We start from the raw sequence: 15,461 nt of genomic DNA on the forward strand, positions 1-15,461 counted from the left end.
AAGAAATGATGAACTGTTAACTGAAAATTAACGAAATACTTGATATTGAAGTTTTTTAAAGGATTTAGTTGCGATTTTGTACACGTTATTTGTTTACATTGCACATCAGCTGTGATGCGTTATCTCACTGATATTTCACCTGTCACATAGTTCATTTCGCTGTATATTTCACCTCGTCTGGCGTTGCGGTTAAATAAAGTGGTAATTTTATCAACAGAATATAACAATTAAAACGGTTTCTATTTGTTTTTTTTTCATCAAAACAATGTTGTATACCATAGTTGTATTAATTAGTGAGTAATCGTATATTAATTTTGATAAATAAATCATGCATATCAAATACCAGCCAATTCCGTGCTAGAGACCTCAAGACGCAAGACGTAACTTGTCTGTCATATGCTTAAGCCCCGTATGGTCCTTAGCCTCCATACATAGGACAGACTATTCTGCAATGGGTACAAAATTTAGTCACAGACAACCAAGCGTATTAGTGGCTAAGCTAGGCCTAGACCGACTACGATTGTTATCAACTTCTGCTGACCACGATACCATTCCTCTGTTAACAACGATTAGACAAAAGGTACTTGACTTCAATCGCTTCTCCTCTCGCTCGTGCAAAGAAAGGCGCAGCTTGATGAAATAATTAAAGCAATAAAATGGTAATGATTGTTTGCCTGTGTACTGATCGATACCAAATTCAAATCTACCATGCTCAAGTCTCAAATAAAGCTGTTTGAACATTACTAGAAGCATTGGCTGACTGATAGAGGTGAAGAGTTTCGGTAAACTAATCGATTCTGTCAGATATTGATATTTAGGTCGTGGAGAGAACAACATACTCTATAATACGGACAATAAGTTTACTTACAACTCGAGAGACCTGAAATGTATGACGTGAAGTTGTTCGGATAATACGCAACTGCTCTTCCGGTGTTATTTTCGAAACAAATGCTTTATTACCCATCCTTCCTCCTCGAAACGCTGTACCGATTGCGTTGTATTCTTAAATAAGCCAAATGTGTTATCTTTTTTTATCTTGTTCAAAAAAAAAACAGCACCCTTCAACAGTTGGTTGTTATTGTTGTTTGTTTTTGTGTTTTGTTGTTGTCTCCTGATATCATCCTCGCAAGCGCTGCGGTATCGTGGGTGTGTGCGTTCTAAAAATTGTCTACATTAAATTATGCCTACAGGGATGCTCTTAAACGCAAGCCAAAATCTGCAATTAAACATATTTACAGCTCCTCCATTCAATGGTTTGGTGGCTTTTCTAACGCTATTTCTTGAAGTGTATTGGTTTCGTTTTATCTTCGCAAAGCTTTCATTTGCCCTAACCACTGCATAATCGCTAACACAATCTGCTTGCCGGAAAGGAAATTTGTGTCACGTCTTAATTTTCCTTAGTATTTAAGCTGTGAAAAATTATTTCCAACTATGTGTACACTTATTTACAAAACATAAAACATACATTCACACAAACGAACTTCACCTTACTGATCACATATTAATTTACTCCTGCTCCGGGTTAGTCCTACGTTAGCCTATCTTAATCGGTGAAGGGTTTAGAACAAGTTTGTTTAAGTTAGATTTCGCTTATCGTTATGTACAAGAGCACACATGAACAATCATCGTAGCGTTAATCATAGATAGTTTAAATAGCTCAATATATTACACCATCGTTGTCATGCCTTTGCTCAGATTTTCCAGATGTTCCTTCGCTTTGATGCGCAATGTCGCGATGGAGTTGGTGCGCATATCCGACGAATGGTGATGATTGACCGTCATATTGAGTGCGGCCGAGGAGGGCGTGCTAGTTGCGGCCGTATTTGGGCCCGCTTTGGACGTGTCAGCGGACCCGGGTGTGTCACTCTCCGAGCCAGGATCGATCGGGGTCATCTTGGAGGCCATCTTTAACCCCGTCGGCGAGGGTGAGTTGGGGCTGAGCGATTGCAGGTGTCCTTGTGAGCCGGTCGTCGCACCCGGAGGTGGAGACCGTAGCCCCGGCGGTGTCAGGGAGAGGTTTTGGGGCGATGCAACGGGTATGGTGATGGGTGTGGATCCGGCAGTGGGTGGCAATGGAGGTGGTTGCGATCCGGTCAGACTTCCCAACGGGCCAGCCTCCAGCGGTGAATGGCGCGGTGTTAGTGGACCATGCGGGCCCGGAGGCGGTTGATGAGGCATTGAGAGGTTCTGCGGACCTCCGAGCGAGCCGTTAACGTGGGGCGGCGAAAGTCGCATGCTACCGGCGGTCATTTGGGGGGACGTCATGGCGGCCATGCTCTGGGGCGAGATGCGCAGATTCTGTGGTCCGTTCGGGTGTCCCAGCCCCAGGTTGGTCATGCCGAGGTTGGACGGATTGAGGCTGAGCGGAGGAGTCAGGTAGCTCGGGTAGACTCCTTGCGGGTGCGACAGGAACCCTACAAAACGCCGAAAACCCGTAAGAATGAATTACTTTTAAAACAGTGCTGTTAAGTTGGCGAAACGATCAACAAGAGTGGCGAAGTGTTGAGAGTAAAATGTCCAGTTTTATTGAAATTTGACTCATTTTTTGACATCATATCGACTGCGTACGAGTAAGTCGTCTGCTTAAGAATAGATTTTTAAAACTAAATTGTAACTAAATCGTAAAATTGATGTTTAGGTTTCCCTGCATATTCTAAAACCTTGATACTAGCTCGTAGTTGGATGCGCTATGAATGTCACTAGTAACTTAAATCACACAAAGTACTCATTCAAGCTCAACATTACAATACTTTGATAACAATTTGCAAAGAAAAACGTCTCCCTCCTACTAGTGCAAGATGTCTCTCTCATTCTAATAGCTTAAGCGCGCCCGGCCACAAAATTGCCGTTAGATAGTTACCTGGTAGGGCGGACAGCAGCGGTGGGGAGAGCCATGGATCGACCGGAAGGTTGCCCCCGTTGCAGGACAATCGGTGCGGGAGCTGGGAGAAGTGTGACAACCCTAGCCGCAAGCTTTCCGACTTCTCCTGGCGGCGCCATTTCGCTCGTCGATTTTGAAACCATACCTGTGTTGGATCGGAAGAAAAAGAAAAACCCGTGCAAACGGCGTTAGTAAGGTGGGAAAATTAATGAAATTATTTTCCATTTATGAGCGTTTAATTGCATTTTCTCAAGCGCGTCTCTCCCTTGCACGGACAGAGAATAGGGGACAGACATTAAAAAAACAAACAAGAACCACACCCTGATCGACTGTAAATTTCTTAAGAAAAGCTCCGGTACCATGCTTTTCGACTCCTTCCCTGCGCTGCAAGATGATTATGAAAAGCGCAAAGAATGGTTAATTACATGATTTTTCCGCTCCTTCGTAGACAGCGGGATAAAAACCGTCATCTGGCATAAATGGCGGAAATAATGGTTCAAAATTTCTGTGTGTCTGCGTGAGCATAGGCTGGAAAAGTACTGGGAATAAGGAAAGCATTTAATAATTTGTCACACAAGACTGGAGCAGAGAAGCAAGAAGAAGTAAAACAGCAGACAACAGCTTAATTTTAATTATGAAACAAGCATCACCCGAAACGACTGGAAAGCAAATGAGATTATTTTTTAATCCTTGCTTTTTAGACGAAAAACACGTCCAACAAAACTCTTGGAAAGAGAGTCAGAAAGCAAAACTATTGCCATCTTTCATTCAGCCAGTTAGCAGAGGGATGGTAGCAGAAATGTAATTAGTTTGCCATTTTCTTCCATCGTTGCATTTGCTTCGCTAAAAAAGCGATGCAATGCAGCAAGAAAAAAGGATCCAAAGCAGACAGTTCTATAACAGCACCGGGGCTCTTCAGTTTCAGCCCAGCACAGGAACGTTAGCCTTCTTCAACGTGCACTGTTCAGCCCGCTAAGCAATGCAAATTAAAACTAAATTAATTCCATGAATTAAATAATTAATTTAACCATCACAAATTCGCAACGCCCGACGCGATAGGAAAACGGATGGCTACGCGAACGGATGGGTATCGATCGGGCGGTGGTATGGGTGTTGGAGCCTGGGCTACGGCAGCGCTATAAGTATCTTTTCCTTTCGCTTCGCCGGTGGAGACATTTACTGGTGGAATCGCGTCTCGTTCGACAGCCGCCGCCTTCTCGTCGCTATTTTGTCACCCACGCTCTGGGCCTGTTCGAAAGCGCCCTAATTAGTGCCGGTAAGTAATTGGTTTCTCGGCTGAGCATTTTCCCATGAGGAATTGGTGGTCGCCGAACGTGGCGAGCCTGATGCCGGTTCCTTTGTGCCGTTGGGAAACGGGGAAAAGGAATCTGTCAATTAGGCGAGCTAGGCCGCGGCTGGTGCGAGCTGCCACAATCTCGCCGTTCCAGAAATACTCGGACCGCGGCTGTATGACAGTGTCACCATTTTGTTGTGTGTGTGTGCGTGGCATGTTGCGTTTCGCGATGGACGCCAATTACCGGCACGCGGGATCGGTGAATCGGGAATCGGATGATGATGGAATGATGGCGTTCGGGCTCATTAGCGCTTTGTGGCATCTAATTGCTTGACTAATCCAATCAATTAATCTAGCAATTTGCCGCCATCACTGTTTCAGGGCGGTTTGACGGTGTATTTGGGACATGGGTGCCTCTTCTAATCTTGGTGCAAAACTTCAGCTTCCAAAGGCAGCTGTATTAAATCTGGTGTGTGATGGTTTTCTGTGTGCAAACTGTAAGTTTTTCACTACAGCACTACCACGTATAGCAATATTTTTCCCTTGAAAGAAACCAGATGCCAAGCTTGCCAAGTTTTTCTTCCCGTTTGCTCTCCGACTCACCGACCGCATGGCGTCATGTTGCTTGATTTCACGTTTGTCACGTCTGTTGGTGACAGCTTTTTTGCAGGAAAGAAAATTGGCTTCACTTCTTGTTACCAGATTTGCATGGCGACGTTTGGTACCGTTGGGCGGTAAGACGTTCGCTGTTGTCGCTTCTTTAATTAAATGCTTAAATTCGGCACGATATTGCTACGAATACATTTTTTTCGATTTTCAGGTACAAACGCTAAATTGAAACATTTGAAAATGTAATCGAATGAAATAATTATCATATTTTTAGAGCTAAATTAGTCTTTTTCTGCAAAATGGGATTATTCGACGTTTGAACGCGACCATTTCTAAGCTTTGATTGTAATTTTATTAGAAGCGAACCGATCCGTAAAATAAATGAAAAGATAAAAATTAAAGCATAAAGCATTTGACGTGTTTCTTCTAATCAATCAACAAACACGGCAAAATTGAAAATAGACCACCAAATTATTAAAACGGTACAGGTCCATTTCCTGCGCAATACCAACCGTTCCCGATAACTTTGCTACAGGTATGGAACCGCAAAATAATTCCAATCGCACACAAATCTTCATTTCCCTCGCATGCATAGGCCAAATCTAATTGAGAGGTGCCAACAAAACTGAAATACTGATTCCTCCCCTTCCCCATACAGCCCGTCGTCCTCTGCGACCTCTGCATTGATATCTGAGCTTGGAGTCTGATTGCTGTCAACTAACAACCGGCGTCAAGCGTTCCATTTGCACAATCTACCAACCCGGACCCCTTCGCACGCCATTCCAGCCCAAAATGGGGGGTACGTCTCGTTTGGGTACACTGTGATTTAGTTTAATTAAAATGCTGTGTAAATACTGATCGAAAAGTTTTAATTACATTTGCATAATAGTTTCGCTCCGAGAGCGCACGGCGAGCCGGGATCGTTTCAACGCTGAACCGCTCGACAATGCTCAATGGAAGTTTGGGGGCGAGTATGTGGCGAGTGGATGAAATAGAAGGGATGCGTGTAGAGAAAATCTCCGCAAATCAAACTATCCCTTTCGGGCCGGATCAGACCAAATACAACTCAATTCGGTCCGAAAAACCTCAAACGCACACGTACGTACGTGCACCGCACACAAATCTCGACCTAAACCTAAACTGACTCTTCAAATTGACGTGAATGTCGGCATAGAGGAGGTGCATGGGGGGCCACTCTAGGTTGGAAATGTATTTCATTTCACGTTTGCAGAAAATGGAAAACGCTTTTGAATCTAGTTCCGGTGAGGTGGAGCAGGCGAAAGGGTTAGCCTGCTTGTTGACCCCCTAACGCTTCTCCCAAAACCGGTGGATAGCGAACTGAAACGAAAATTGCAAAACAATAACACACACACACACGTGTTGTTTTTGTTGTGCTCTTTTTCGTCTTTGTCGGGATTCGACAGCAGCGAGCAAGCGACATCGCTAAAACTATTCAACTCATTTACATACCCTGTATTGGGATGAAAATTGACAGGGAGAGAGAGAAAGAGGAAAGCATACCCTGCGTGAGCAAGCAAACTAAATAATTTCCTCGGTAAACGAGTTCGATCATAGCAGAGGCCGTCCGTCGGTATGTATTTCCGATGTACAAAGCTTTCTATTCTATGTCGGCGGCTTCGTTGTCGTGGTTAGGGTTTAAAATCAATTTTAACTACAAATCATCCACAAAACTGTGTTTGTACTGTTTCTGGGAAGTGTGTGGAGCACTTGTAGGATTAGATTATCAAAATATTCGATTTCAAACGTATCCGCTGGTCGAAAGCGCACCAACAATCGCCATTTTATTTGTGTGAAGAAAACACACCGTACGCAGAACAATACACGTCCCCGGCCCGACAACAAGCCCCACTAGAAGGACGACGATGGCTCGAGTTTGAGATTCGTCGCTCCCCAAAACGAACCCGAAACCCAAACCTTCACATCGGTAGATTCAATTAAAATGGTTATTTCATGCCATAGTTTCAATTATGGCCAGGTTTGTTCTGCTCTGGGCTGTCAGCGACGCGTTCGATTGGTTTTCAGCATGCGTCGTGGAATAAATGATGCTTGTGGCTACATTTCTTACCTAAAAAAATGGAATGGTACGGAGAGAGGGAACACAACGATTAAAAAAACCTCAAGCAAAAGCGCATCCCCTGAGTGAGAGCAAACTCATTTTGTTTGGGCCGGCCATGTTTGTTTCGGCATTTTGGAGGCCTTTTGGCGGAGTAGTGTATTTTTTTTCCTTTTTTTATTCACCAAAAATGACTTCCCCCAGCTTATTCCATGCATCGGTTTCCGTTGCCATTCGGACGTATCAGTGTGAGATTGTGGAAGCTAAACATAGACACACTCACAAAAAAATCCAAACCATGTCCATCCGTGCGGTGTCCCCGAGGGGAAACGAAAAAGCTCTCGTTTCTAAAAATTTCAAGCCAGTTCCGGTTCCGGAGACCACCGGTACCTACGCTATTGATGTTTATTGCATCAAGCGTGTCCATTTTTGTCAACATTCATGTCACGATCCCATGAGTTTGCGAGAAAGGGGGGAGGGTCTCCGACCCCTAAAGTGGACCAAAAATTCATTTGCCATCCATCAGCACTTTTATTTCCAATTTCGTCTGCAGCAGTGTACGTGTGTACCCTTTTAGGTGCACGCACACGCACAGCAAACGGTTCCATTTCATCTTTCACTCGTTCAATTCGCTCTCCTTGCGGGGGTTGTGTCGTGTTTTTGTTTTATTTTTATGTTGTTTGTGTTGAACCGTTTAGCGAAACGCTAGCAGAGTATTGTATCGAAGGTTGGTTTTTGTTGTGCTCATCTCCATCTAAGCTTCCTGAAACCAATCAGCTTCAAACAAGTCCAGTATCTAGTCGATTCCAATATCGGTTCCGCCATTGAAGCATTGTTTTTCCCTATGGTCCCTTGTTTCGGATTACGTTTTTTTTATCAGAACCTACCAGCTGGATTGCAATCGATTCGACATTTTCATCGTTACGGACCAGCAGCAGGACGGTGCGAGGGTAGTGTATTGCGTGAGATGGGCTCTTTACCTTGCATCACAAAGCAATAAGGGCAGTTGACGATGAGTCGATCGAACGCCTAAACCTGTGCGTACGTTGAGCATCGCGAAAACGCGCTTTTTCATTGGGATAGCGTGGCTTTGGTTAAATTGGGAAATTTGCGTTTCCTTTTCCGAGATAGTCAGCAGGCGGAACAAGGGACCACTTTGCTGCCCAACCGGGATTTTCATTAGGAGATATTAATCATTCTGCAAGGTGTCGTACGCACCAGAAGGATCAATGCAAAGCCATTCAAAGAATTTTTACTGAATTGCTGGTGTATAGCTCATTTTTTCTACGGTGTTAAACATTAAAATGAGCTTTTACAAATTGTCATATGTTACATCAGTTTCAAACATACATTAAATACTAATTTCAATAAAATTGCTATTCAAAATTGCATCAAAACGTTATTAGTATAAAGGAGCTATAATTGCACCTAATTAAGATGTCAAAACAGTCATCCAACCAGAAACAGTCTCTCTTCGCATAAAACATAGCAAATAAAAGATGGCTTCAAATTAATTTTTCGCTCGCAATCAATATCCCGTACTGTATAGCTTCACGCACTCTTTCAAACGCATATAATTTCCTTTCCCACAGGTCTCGAACGTACCCGTTGATGTCTCTTGATTCGATACGATTCCATCCTGCTTCAACTGCTCCGCCTGCATCATGCCAATGTAACGGCTTCAAATTACACGCCGTCCTGTCTCATTTTTACTCTCCCCCCGACGGCACTTCAAAAGGACACTAAAGTATCAGCCAGGCGCGCGTGTCCTTCGTTTGACATCGACAAGCTGCTGTTTGTCGCACTCGATTTGTTGGTTGGCTAGCGCGCTCCGACCGTGTAAGAGTAAGAACTGTCTGCGCCTTAAGCGAACGGCGTGTACCAACAACTACGCCGACGTCAACATTGGCCATTGGCCCTGCGGCACCGCAGCCGGTGGGAGCAGAACGGTGATACCCTACACTCTGACGTGTACCGCACGCAACATCCAGCAAACAAAAGCGTCCGAGGCTTCGAAACCGAGATAATCGAACACCCTGCGCATGCCCTGGGGCCGGTGGTTCTCACACCTCCCCTTGGCGCTAGTATATAAAGGATGTAAAGCGAGTGATGAAATATCGCAAGAGAGCAAGAAAATGAGAGCAAGAGAGAGCGAAAGAGAGAGGAAGAGTGAAAGAAAGAGAAAGAGAGATAGAGAGAAAGAGCTATGTACGTTGTTGTGGGCCTAAGGATCAAGGCGGAAATTAAAAGCAATTTTACCGCTCAATGACGAACGGTGGCGACAATGGCGACATCTTCCTGCATTAGCCGAGATTCCCCCAAAGCAGAAGGTCATTAGTTACCTTCCTGCAGAAGCGATCGATCTCTGTTGGAGGCAATTGCTTACTGAAATCCCCATGAGACGTTTCGAGGTCAGCCAGATCCAAAGGACCTAAACAGACGAGGAAACGTGAACAGAAATCCCTACTCAGCCGGAGGAGGTCTTGTTAGCGCGGGACCATGCAGTGGCGGATCAAGGGTATCAGGGGCCCTAGGCGGAACGACGAGTTGAAGCCCTCTGTAAATGGTAAATGTTGCTGGGGGGGGGGGAGGGGGGGGGGAGGGGGGGGGGGTGGGTGTAGCGGCACTAAAGTTGCTGTTGGGAGATTGAACAGTAAATTTGAAATGCCGTCGGGGCCCCCTTCGATCATCAGTCGCAAACTCTAAAATTTTTGCTGACGGGGGGGGGGGTGCAAATGATTCTCCAACCTCGGGGCCCCATCGGCCATCCTTCCGGGGGCCCTTGTCGCTTGTACTCTGTCCATACGGCATACTATAGAATGGCGATCTACGGGGCCCCTAAATCGGCGGGGCCCCAGGCGACCGCCTAGTCCGCCTACCGTTAGATCCGCCGCTGGGACCATGTTGTCATCCGCTATTAAATTAGACCACCTTCTCTACTGCTAAGGTAGCGTGAATTACACACGCACACACACACACACCCGAAACACGGAACCGTTGACCAAACAGACCGTCCACACGCGCACTCACCAACGCGGGAGTCATAAACAGTTATTAGAGGGTTAATTAAACACTTGCCACGTGACCTGCCAACTCCCGGGACACCACACTGTGCCCTGTCCCTGCCGAGGGTTAAAAAGGCATACCCGAATATGTATGCGTGTGTGTGTATGTGTGTGCATATGAGCAAGCGGATCATGCTCGGTGGCAAAACAGTGGCCCTGGGAATTGTCCGTGGAAAGAAGCGGGGCGGTGGACATAAACAAAGGTGACGGTGACGCCGAAAAAAAACCGGTCGTCAATGCACACGCTCCGATGGCTTGTGGCGTTTATCGCCTCCGGGGACTTGTTTCCTTCAATATGTCACCATGGCGGGACATACCACCACCACCACCACCACCACCACCACTAACCAGTGTTGAAATCTTACTCCTGCCCTAAATGGGAACTCTACAGCTAATGCGAAACAGCCAAAATTGAACTTTCTGATTCTTGGTCTCGGTCAGATATACTCACTGTGGATGAAATCTGTGCGGTTAGGTGCAGTTCCTTTCCTACTTTTGACTGTTGATTTTTGCTCTACCTTCTGCAGCTGCAAGAAAGCAACGCCAAAGGAAAACTTGTCGCATTGCTTGCGTTGCTTGCTTGCGGAAAAGTGTCCAAAGTTCCGACGTGTGTACGATACGACTCGAAACTGTTTCGAACGCACACCGGAAAAACGGTTTATTTTCACATCTCAGTCCCGGTTAGATCTGCGAAAACGATGCGGAAAAGCTCGTGACAGACACCGGGTTAGGGCAACACTGGATGGTTAAAAACAATGCTCTGTGCCGTGCGCTAGGTAGCCGAACGTCTTTGGTGGAAAAAAGCGCCGAAAGGAAACAAGATTTCCCGCGTCTACCGGGGTTTCGACCGGATTAGGACCAAAGAAGCAGTTTTTTCTTTCGCCATTGCACCTAAGGACAAAATAGTTGCTGGTGTGAGCTGCAAATGCACAACCGAAAGGATGCGACATCTGAAATGCGAACAATCGTGCGTAAGAATCACCTTTTTGATTTTGTCCTCGAACGGTGTGCAATTGTTAATTGTAGGAAAACTCAGACCCAAGGGCCGGGGCCCGCTCGAGCGGATGAGCATCTCCGATGAAAGTCTTGATGCTGCTGACCGTTTGCCGGGCGTTTTTCGACACGCACACACAAAGGCCTGGGAAAATGGTGTCTCACACTTGCGCAGCTAAAATTAAACTGTCAAATGCAAATGTTGGGACGGAGCTCCCGGCCTTCCTTCCAAGCACCGCCCAGAGGACACTCGCAAGGCGTATGATATTGATTGTTATCGTACAGTTTTGATCTTTCACACGCAACGAAACCAAAGGGAAACACCGACGGACGGAACGGATGTTGTTTCTTTTTGCCCCAGATTGATTATTGTTGCCCTCTTCATGAAGGGAAGATGAGAACTTTAGATGATGAGGTTAAGAGGCTGTGTTGCCGTGTGCAACTGAGACTGCAATGAGACTTTTGATTCTTTGTGCAAAAGCGATCGGAATGAAAAGCATACCAGTAAAGTATTATTTTTAAGGGTTCATTTCACCTTTTCTGCAGTTTAATATTTAGTAAAAGTAAATTTAAAAAAAACCTATGTGGATTATATATATCATTGTTTGTATTATGATTTAAAATATGAACGAACGGAAAGTTTATTGACATCTCAGTTTCGTATTCTTATTGAACAAGGGCCTAACTGAGATCACGCTTTACCCTTTCCTGTATTGTAATCGTCCAAACATGCACACACAAATCACACATTAAAAGATCATATGAGGAGTCCGTATCATCATCAACATGTTTACACTTTCCCCTCCCATCAAATGAGGCCTACATTACCCCTTATTGCCCTCCAAAAAGCCAGTGTAACTATAATGCCTGCGCTTCTCCTTTGCTAATGGTTTACTTTGAGCAGCAGTTTGGACGACAAGAGCTTTACCCCAGACCCAAATGACGGTGCACTTCTGAAGTGTGATCGGAAAGGTGCGATAAATGGTGATTATGCGAAGGTGACATGTAACGCAGGATATTTAACAACAATACAACACTAGAAAAAAAAACACAAAACATCAACAACGACAACAAAACGAACTGAACAACAAGGACAAAAACGTCCTTTTTTTGCTACAACACAAAACCCCCTGCACAAGCATTAGCTTGTGTGTATTTTTGTGACAGGAAACACCCTTGTGTTGTAGAGAGAGCGATAGATATAGAGAAAGAGAGCAAAACAAGAACGTTGTTGCTGGAGTTTTAATGCTGGAGTGAGAATACAACGGAATACCCTGAAGGACGAAGAATGGGATAGAAAAGCGAAGCAACCCAAAGTGGTTTCGATAAAGATCCTTTCGTTTCGGCGGAACGGGCTGTTTATCTACCGATGCATTCTGGCAATTACGGTCTAATGAACTTGAATAGAAATAGGTAAGTAGCGAAAAAGGTGATCTATGTTTTATGCTTCAAAACAAGTTCGGACACCCTACTTTTAGCCCCGAAAAAAGGTTTATTGCGAATTGTGTATAAATTAGAAATTACGAATCATTTCATTTCCAAATGGTTGCTATTACTTTTCATCTATTTCTGAAAATACTCGCAGAACATAACGCAAGTCTAATATGTCAATATTCACGTACAAATTGCAATTTCTAGCACACTCCAAAATCGGTACAAAATAAGGGCAAACAAAGCTGCTACCTCTTCTATCCGTCAATCGTTGCTTCCTTTGTTTGATGAGAGTCCACTCGAATGTAAAGCACACTTGATCCTCTGTTTATTCCACTCATACCTTTCCATATGTTTCCACCAGTCAGCCCAGGATTCTAACGTCTTCATCCAAGCACGGGGAACATATGAGAGCCCTCCTTTTGAAGAAGAGTGCGCTAAACTAATTAAACTCTTGACGCATGTGTGTGTGTTGAACTACCCTTACCCCGTACAAGTCCCTGACGGGTTGCTCGTGTCCAATGTTCGGAAGAGGCACAGCCCGACAAGATGAGACGGAAAAGCAAAATCAGGGAATCCGTTTCATTACTGCAATCTGAGCTGACTGTCTGAGAAGCTGAGATGAGTGTGTTGCATCATTTGGTTGGAAAAAGCCGCTACCGTCGGCATCGTTTTGGGGTAACTGGAGACGCTTGTGCCCGAAGGACAATGTTCCGCATTGCCGCCATTCACGATCACATGCCGTGCCGTGCGTCGTGGTAAATAATTAGCGCATGGGGCGGCTTAGCTTCAAATGGCGCATAGCCAGCTGGCGGTACGGGTAGCGCGGTTTGTCCAGTTGTGAGAAAAGCGGTACGTTTGACATCATCTTTATCCGTGTAGCGTGCTGGCGATCGATGGCTTTCATGTTTACCGCCGTCATGAAACAGAACGAGCTATTTTGATAGTTTGCTATTTTAAATTGCTATTCTAACGCATTCAATTGACAGTTTATACAAATGAATCAAGATATTTGCTCTTGTGAAACAATATCACTCTTTTCCAGCTATAATAAACGAGCAAACAATGAATAAAATGGCAAATCATCATCAGTGCATATCATTGATCATTCGATTGCTACGACCTTGGGCGTCCTCCCGGCCACAGCAGGATTCGCAACATTGATGTTTATTATAGCCAAGCGCTGGGAATTTGGCAAAATGTTTGTGACGGGCTGTCGTGAAGATGCAGAAGAAAAAAACATATAATCGTTTATATGGGTTTTTTCTTCCTACCATTTACTCTTGCATTGTCTGAAGACAGGCCACCACAATCAACAAAGGGTGTGCGATAGCGAGGTGTGAGTGTTTTTTTTCTCTTTTCGATCCTAATGGAGCATTCGGTTGTTTCGGTTATTTGGGAACAGTGCGGTTTGCAGTAAGCTCGGTTAAGAACCGAGAAAAATCGGTTTTACGCATGGTTCGCTTTAATTGTGCACTCAATTTATCATTGTGATCCGTGGCAAAATGTTGTCACCTGGGACGGCTGCTCACTGCCCGGGCAGGGAATTATGGGAATTATTTTTCCTTTTGCTTATCAAGAAAGTAACATGGTTAATCAAATACGCTGGGGTTGCTTAACTTGCGTTCAATAAGTAAATGTTTAGAAAGGGACAAACTATACACAATAATGAAACCATTGCAAATGTAATATTGTAATAAGATACGCTGTGTGAACGCTTGAACAGTTCGATTCATTCTGCTTCATTTCCATGCTGTAGATATTTCCCCCGTGCTCTCAGCAGAAGCCAGCCCAATCTAACAAATCCCAAAAACAAAGAATCGAAACCCTCCGATGAAGTGACAGCGAACGTAGGGGTGAGTTTAATAATTGTCAAATTATTTGCTAAGTACCAAACAAAACCCATCCCAGCGCCGGTTGTGTATCGCGCTTAAAGTAAACACACCTTCGTGGCTGTTTCTTCTTGATTTTCCACCCTATCGTGCGGGTGGCAGTTGTGCGACGGTGGCATCGAATGCCATACGTCCCTTGCGGCGGCAGCACCTAAAACCACTTTGAACTTCACCCATCCGAGAAGAACGGTTCATGATGATGATGATGATGATGCTGATGTTCATTTTGTCGCCTCCTCGCTTCTTCGTCTGCTGTTCGATTTTCCCGGCGCTTCAGCGAACGATAAAATGCAAGCAAAAAAAAGGCAGATTTTCCTCCAACACTTTGACCCTCGGGTAGAAAAACCTATTGCAGATTTTTTTGTTGTTGCTCAATTCACCTTTTCTCGCGTGCCTTTCAGTTTTATCGAAACGATATCTCTTAAGGCCATTTAATCGAAAGACTAAGGGACGGTGAGCGGGAGCGTGAAAGAGGAGGAGGGCGAGGAGGAAGAGGTGGGATGAAAATAAATTTCAATTTCATCCCCGTTCGAATACGAAAACAAACAGTGGAAAACGGAACCACTGAAGCGTAAAACAAGGGATACGCCAAGACTGGGGGTGAAACGGTCATCCGCTTTTCTTGGCGCATAAAAGCAAGAGGGTGACTCGCAACGCTTCCTGGCAGCAGCAGCAGCAGCAGCAGAAGGAGGCAGACAAAGCGCGGCCCAAGCGAGGGTGCGAAGGATCCGTAGCGAAGTGTACCGATCCGGAATGGAATGAAACCGTTTGATTCGATGTGGCTTTTGGTGACGGCACGCTCGCACCTTCACCGTGCGAGGAAGCGCGCAAAAAGGACACATCAAATGAACTCCCGGTGCATACTGCACAGCACGTGGCGGCGGAATGTGCTGACAGGTGATGGCGGTGGTGGTGGTGGTCGGGATTGATTAAAAAACTATTTGACACAGCCCAGCTCGCGGAGTAGGCGCATAGGTGGGTGGTGAGCCATTGCGATCGCAAATTGAGTGGTAAATTGATTTTTAATGAGGTAATAAGGGCTCGAAAACAATGACTCTCTTGAATTGGGTGGGCTCGGGAGTTTGAATTGTGCTTCATTTTGCATATTAGATCGGAATAGTCGCGTCCCTGCCGTAAGGTAGAGGGCAGGGGACTTGTGTTATCTTTCACACGGTGGGAGGAGTATTTTAATAAATTAACGGCCGTACGAGTGAATGCTAAT

At 45.1% G+C, this 15,461-nt stretch overlaps 1 protein-coding gene across 2 annotated transcripts in view; it reads right to left on the reverse strand.

Moving 5' to 3' along the window:
• Nucleotides 1-280: 280 nt before the first annotated feature.
• LOC120951419 (retinal homeobox protein Rx) overlaps nucleotides 281-15,461 on the reverse strand; it is a 46,208-nt gene continuing 31,027 nt past the window's right edge. Inside the window, exons 5-6 of one of the 2 annotated variants that reach the window (XM_040370120.2) lie at nucleotides 2,861-3,026; nucleotides 281-2,414 (exon numbers count right to left, since the gene is read on the reverse strand). In XM_040370120.2, the coding sequence (XP_040226054.2) occupies nucleotides 1,666-2,414; nucleotides 2,861-3,026 (915 nt within the window). In that variant the 3' untranslated portion in view covers nucleotides 281-1,665. The remainder of the gene's footprint in view (nucleotides 2,415-2,860; nucleotides 3,027-15,461) is intronic. The other variant, XM_040370119.2, reaches the window with a different exon arrangement.

This window comes from Anopheles coluzzii, chromosome 2 (assembly GCF_943734685.1).
Source record: "Anopheles coluzzii chromosome 2, AcolN3, whole genome shotgun sequence".
Lineage (NCBI taxonomy): Eukaryota > Metazoa > Arthropoda > Insecta > Diptera > Culicidae > Anopheles > Anopheles coluzzii.